The sequence below is a fragment of the Olea europaea genome, chromosome 2 (assembly GCF_002742605.1).
Source record: "Olea europaea var. sylvestris chromosome 2, O_europaea_v1, whole genome shotgun sequence".
Taxonomy (NCBI): domain Eukaryota; kingdom Viridiplantae; phylum Streptophyta; class Magnoliopsida; order Lamiales; family Oleaceae; genus Olea; species Olea europaea.
The window spans coordinates 23611967-23617435 of record NC_036238.1 but is presented as its reverse complement, the minus strand read 5'-3'; the positions used below and the strand labels follow the sequence as shown (position 1 = coordinate 23617435).

Below are 5469 nucleotides of genomic sequence, written 5' to 3'. Positions count from 1 at the left end.
TCCCCCCCCCCCCCCCCCCCCCAAAAAAAAAAATATATAAATCTACTCTTCAATGCTCATGACAAGTGAGTAGTAAGAATTTTGATATTTCTCAAAGAATAAAATTAATGCAGATAAAAAAGAAAACACAGTGACACGACCACAACTTGTTGGGAACAAAATCAATTATATCTATGACTAATTTTCAGTCTGAGTCTTACAACTTCAGGCATGCCTAGTGCGAGAAGCCTTGAAGCTCACGCCTTGAAAGTCATTTGCTAAGGTTTACTCCTCGACTTAATAATGTTTACGCCTCAGGATTTCTTATTACTTACCTCAGCCTTTTGAACTATTGGCAGTTCTTGTCTTTTTCATTTTCCTATTTCTACTATTACACGGAATTGGAAGGCAAAGGAAATGGGAAAGAAAAAGGCGCCATTGTAAGTGGAGAAGGATGAAAAGAATGAAGAAAAACATTGAGGACGACGAAAAGCAAATGAAATGTGTTAATAATTCTCCAAAAGGACATGATACTAGTAAAGATATGGGAGACTTTAGGCAGTTGCCACATCTGTGGTAATTTATATGATTGTCATGTGATTAATATTTGAAAACTCATTATTTATTATTTTAATAATCTCTTTTATGTTTGTTTATTCATTTCTTTTATTATGGATTCTCAATATGGATTATGGTTTCGTACGAGCATATCTTTGTATCTTTTTATTCTTTCCAATTACTTTGTTGGTTTATTTGAGACTTGTGCCCTATGATTCAGCTCACTTAACAGAGGTAAAATGCCTTGGTACAAATTCACCCTTTCTAAACGTCGGTATCCATATTATACAGATGCACATAAAATTCCAGGTTGATAATATACATACATCAATATTTGTTTGTAGCTCAGCATTGGCGCCAGGAGCAGGGATTGCCCTTGCTCGATCACGTTGACGTGTTTTCCTTACACCATCTGCACCGGCTTTACCAGCAACTCTTAGCCTACAATCATTAAAGTTGGGTAAGGATTTCAGGGATAATATAATTGCTCAGCCTTCTTGGCAGTACAAAATAAAATGTCCAAATGGAAAGAACATCAAAAACCACATGTTTACACATAAATTATCCAGTCTGAATAATTACTTCTTAAATTTGCTGTGCTAGGTTGTTAACTAATTTTTACCAATTATTGAAATTCGTTTATAATATTAAATGGCCCACACAGGCATCGTACATGCATATCATTCATGGCATTCGAAATCAAAGTCCTAATGTCATCCGAAAAGAAATCAATATGGAGTTACATTAGACTATAGGAATACGGTTATTTTGCAAACCTTCTAGCTTCTTCATCCCGACGCTTTGCATCAATCTCCTTACTCGGCGGATACTTTGGAAGGCTGGAAGGATCACATGAATAAGGCATGGTTGTGAAGAACTGCAAGAATGAACATAACAGATGTACAGATGACCAACCTTTAGCAAGTGATTAATAATAACAATCCTTGACAAAAACGTCTCCTATCGAAGACTTTGAATGGAAAGTGATCAGGTGCTGTGCTCGCTAGGCAAAATAAGTTAGACAAACTCATCCAGAAGTGCAAACAATAGAGAGACAGAAGAGTTCTCCAATCTTTTTTAAACACTAGCAAATTAGCAACGGTCTACATGGTTATAAAATAAAGAAGCCAGTTACCCTGAAGAAGGGTTCCTCTTCCTTTCTCGCTTATTTTTTATTTTACTTTACTTTATTTTTGAGGGAGGTTGGGCGCTGGTGGGATTAGATGGAGAGGGTCAACAAGGAAAAAAAAAGATAATTGTCTAAAAATACAGAAGTACAATAATCTTTAAAAACGACATCGGTCCAAGAGTATGAGAACTTACTTCACTCTTTAATGCAGCCGTTGCAGTTCGACGCTCAGCTGGATCAATTGCGAGGAGAGTATCGATTAATGGAAGGGACGACTGGGGAAAGTCTTTAAATGTCTCTGCTATGCATCTTTTATATGCTTGCTGGGGCTTGAATATGGTTGCATGTGGTAGCTTTGACTTTTTCCAATATTCTTCTGAAGGAGAACCACATAGCTTGAAAATCCTGTGCAGCTGTTCCACCTAAGAAATAATGGTACTCGATGATGTTATCGTTACAAGTTCAGTTCACACACACCGACACACGTGCTAACTCTGAACTGCAAATCGACAACTGAAAGATAAATTACACACAATTTAGTAAAAAGATGCATGCAACATATTTTATATTTATTCGTCTCGGGCTTAACCATTGTACATTTTGCAACCACATTAAGAAGACAATAAAAGTATAGGCCAACAAAATACAAAATCAATTTTTTTATAGTCTTTTGATCAAGCCAAACAACTGCCCACATGCTTGATGCACCTGCACTTAATTACAAAGATATTGTGGACCCTGAATTATACTACAGAATACTAATTGCCCAAAAAAAATAATAATAATAAATAAGTTAGGAAATTTATGTGTTTCGTTTTCTATTCTTATTGGAAGAATACAATGTTTCATTTTGACAACCAGGCTGGCAGAACCCTTTTTTTTTTTTTTTTTACGGCGGAGGAACTCGCAGTCGCTATCCTTCGGGTGCGCAATGAGTAAGCTCTCGGGATGACGCAATAGCCTGCAAACCACGCCAACCAAGTAAACCACACTAGGCAAGTCCTGCGCGACAGACTCGACCGAGAAAGTGTTGGTAGGAGGAATCGAACTCGTGACCAAAGACCTCCGTGCTCACCTACTCTACCAACTCTGCCACCCCCATGAGGGGCGGCTGGCAGAACCTTTAATTTTATGGACGGATGGTAAGAGAATGATTTAATTGAAACGAAAAGAGAACTTCAGTGANGACAGGAAACCAAGTCTGGGGGAAGAATTATGTCCGCTTGGCCAGAGCGTGATTAATAGCTCGGTGGCTCTGGTTTGGGTCATAGGTGCGGTAGAGGATCGTTCTCAGTCGGTAAACTCGGCTGGGATGGTCAAGCGGATGTCTGACAGACTAAACCACCCTTTTTTGTGCACTCTTCATTTTTCATAGGATGAATCTGGGTTGTAAATTGTTGGTGGCGGTGGTGATCAACATGAAGACATGGCAAGACTTTGAACCAAGAGCAAACTGTTTAGCGCAAAATAGTGATGCCTCGTATACAAACTTGCCGCATAGTGTACAATTGTAACGGACAAGATTTCGAATTTATTTATCTTGAATAAGTTGTTAGTCATTGTCAAATTTATCTTACTAAACACGTCATTCATGAGAATTTGTTAACAGACAAAGGCGAAAAAATATTTTCGTTCTCTTTACATTGATTAACAAAACATTGAGGGGCAAAGCACACATTGTTTCAATTGTAATTCCCAGTAAGTTCAATTACACTTCGATACACAAAGAAATCATGCAATGAAAGAAGTGTGTATGTTTTTTCTTCACTAGTGTCCTTGCAAAGAAACTTGAAGTGATGGGAGAGTTTAAAATGAAAAGATGTCAAGTTTATTATTTATGAATTAGGATTGATGTAACCGAGTCAATGTCAATTTTTTATTGGTTCCCAAGAAAAAAAAAACGAATTTCTAGTGAAAATAAGGTATCTTAAGCAAAAATCTTGTAACACGTCGCTAGTTTTCACTTTGCACGTCTTCGAATGGCCACTTCGAAAATTCTTCTTATTTATATCAATGGTGGGACATCTAGTTCAAGATAAAGAGTTTTTCTCAACATATAAAGACAAACCCTTTTCAAGAATTTTGTTTTTCCAATATTCTCTATTTTGAAAAACTAAATGCCAATCTAATTAATTATCTAGTTTGTTTTTCTTATGTTCAAGAAGAGATGTCACTTCTCATTCATAATAACCTGTTAAGTGTCCACGTCAAACATTCCACGCGCTAGGTGGATTTTTATTAATTAAAAATAAATACAAAAGTGAAGTTTGACTGGGCCGACACAAATGGAAGCTTAGTAAGAAGGTTCACCAGGAAATCCAACAGGGCCGGGTTGACTTGATGGCCCAACATGGCCCAATTGAGGTTCACCAGGAAATCCAATAGGGCCCGGCCGACTTCGTGGGCCAAAATGGCCCAGTGGACGACTTTGAAGTTCGGGAGGTTCGGGCCCCAAAATTGGGCCTGGATATTCAGGTGACCCGATAGGAGGCCCAAGATGATTGTGTCGACGACGTGGCCCCCCAAAACAGTCTTCTAAAAGCCAGCAACAACAGAAGACATAGAAGCTGTCCACGTGTAAAATTCATGGAAAAGAATTAAGTAAATAATTAATTAAGCAATTAGACATAATCCTATTCAATATATTTAACTCATAAATTCCATAAAAATGCTACAAAGAGTCGACTTAGGCCTAACATATATAATAGAAATAGGAGACTTTGCTATTTGTATACTGATTTTTAACATTTTGATTGATATTTGCATTGTTGTCAAATGTCAATTGGATAAAAAAATCTGTTTAAAATTTAAACTGTTCAATAGGATAATGCCACGTGGCAAAATATAATCATAGTGTACATGTAGCAAAATTCTTGTTCAATAGATAGATAGAAAGGCCTTTTTTTTTTTTAATTGAAATTAAAATTTTCACTCATTTTGAGGAGCCAACAAACGAATTGTACACAAAAATCACCGCTAGACTCGTTGAAAAGAAATTCATCTGAGTTTAGTCAAATTGAAATTGAACCTCACAGGAAAAGAGGAGAAATACTAACCAAGAAGAGATGATGGTGCACAAGTGACAAAGAAAACCCAACCGAGGAGGACTACTCGGCCCAAGGCTCCAACCTGGTCCTGGTCCGGGTCTACCGGGACCATTTGGCGGTCTAGGTATCCACATCTTCCCTCACTTCTATAAATTACCTCTCTCAAGTCACTTATCTGAGGTTTACTTGTCCATATATTTATACGAAGAGGGAAGTCGGGTTCGCGTAAGGGTTGGTATCAGCAAAGAAGTTTGTTTATCATGAGGGTGGATATGTATGTGACTGTGTGATATGGTTTAACACGTACACGTTTCAGAAAAAATTGTCCCTTTCACAAGTCATACAAGTAGATTTTATCTAAAATTGATGGCTATACTTGGTAATATTTTTATTTTATATTCTGTCAATCTATCCAATTCATTTCTATATATGACAAGAAAACTAAAATTTTAACAAGTACAACAAATTGAAATAATGTTATGTACAGTCACTCTATGTGATATACATATGACATTTAGTAATTTAATATAGAATAATGCTATTCATAATTGTTTACCATTGTAATCGCCCTACATGACATTTTAAATAGTGGTTTGTGATTTAATATATTAATGTGATAGTTTTTCCTTTTTCTTACTATATATATCAAATCACTAACCATCACTTACGACGACTGCGGTAGTGAGTGACTACAAATAGCATTATTCTTTAGAATATGATGTAAAAAAAAAATACCACATTAATACATCAAATCCC

The 5469-nt window shown here is 36.6% G+C and overlaps 2 protein-coding genes across 2 annotated transcripts; both read right to left on the bottom strand.

Annotated features, from left to right (window-relative positions):
• Nucleotides 1-758: 758 nt before the first annotated feature.
• Nucleotides 759-2427, bottom strand: LOC111374045 (probable serine/threonine-protein kinase At1g54610). The gene is made up of 3 exons (XM_022996668.1): nucleotides 1861-2427; nucleotides 1314-1414; nucleotides 759-978 (listed from the first exon to the last, which is right to left on the bottom strand). Exons 2-3 carry the CDS (start codon nucleotides 1400-1402, stop codon nucleotides 759-761), a joined length of 309 nt encoding a protein of 102 aa, XP_022852436.1. The 5' UTR covers nucleotides 1403-1414; nucleotides 1861-2427.
• Nucleotides 2428-3860: 1433 nt separating this feature from the next.
• Nucleotides 3861-4956, bottom strand: LOC111367419 (cuticle collagen 3A3-like). Its single transcript, XM_022988279.1, has 2 exons — nucleotides 4723-4956; nucleotides 3861-4233 (listed from the first exon to the last, which is right to left on the bottom strand). The coding sequence occupies exons 1-2, from the start codon at nucleotides 4845-4847 to the stop codon at nucleotides 3960-3962; spliced, it is 399 nt and encodes a 132-aa protein (XP_022844047.1). The 5' UTR covers nucleotides 4848-4956; the 3' UTR covers nucleotides 3861-3959.
• Between the last annotated feature and the right edge of the window lie 513 nt (nucleotides 4957-5469).

What these genes read in the sequence shown, in the direction of transcription:
- LOC111374045 (XM_022996668.1), bottom strand. Translation starts at nt 1,402, where the DNA reads ATGCCTTATTCATGTGATCCTTCCAGCCTTCCAAAGTATCCGCCGAGT. An exon ending in CGGGATGAAGAAGCTAGAAG is followed by an intron (nt 979 to 1,313) that starts GTTTGCAAAATA and finishes TAATGATTGTAG; the next exon opens with GCTAAGAGTTGCTGGTAAAG.
- LOC111367419 (XM_022988279.1), bottom strand. Translation starts at nt 4,847, where the DNA reads ATGTGGATACCTAGACCGCCAAATGGTCCCGGTAGACCCGGACCAGGA. An exon ending in TGCACCATCATCTCTTCTTG is followed by an intron (nt 4,234 to 4,722) that starts GTTAGTATTTCT and finishes ACACGTGGACAG; the next exon opens with CTTCTATGTCTTCTGTTGTT.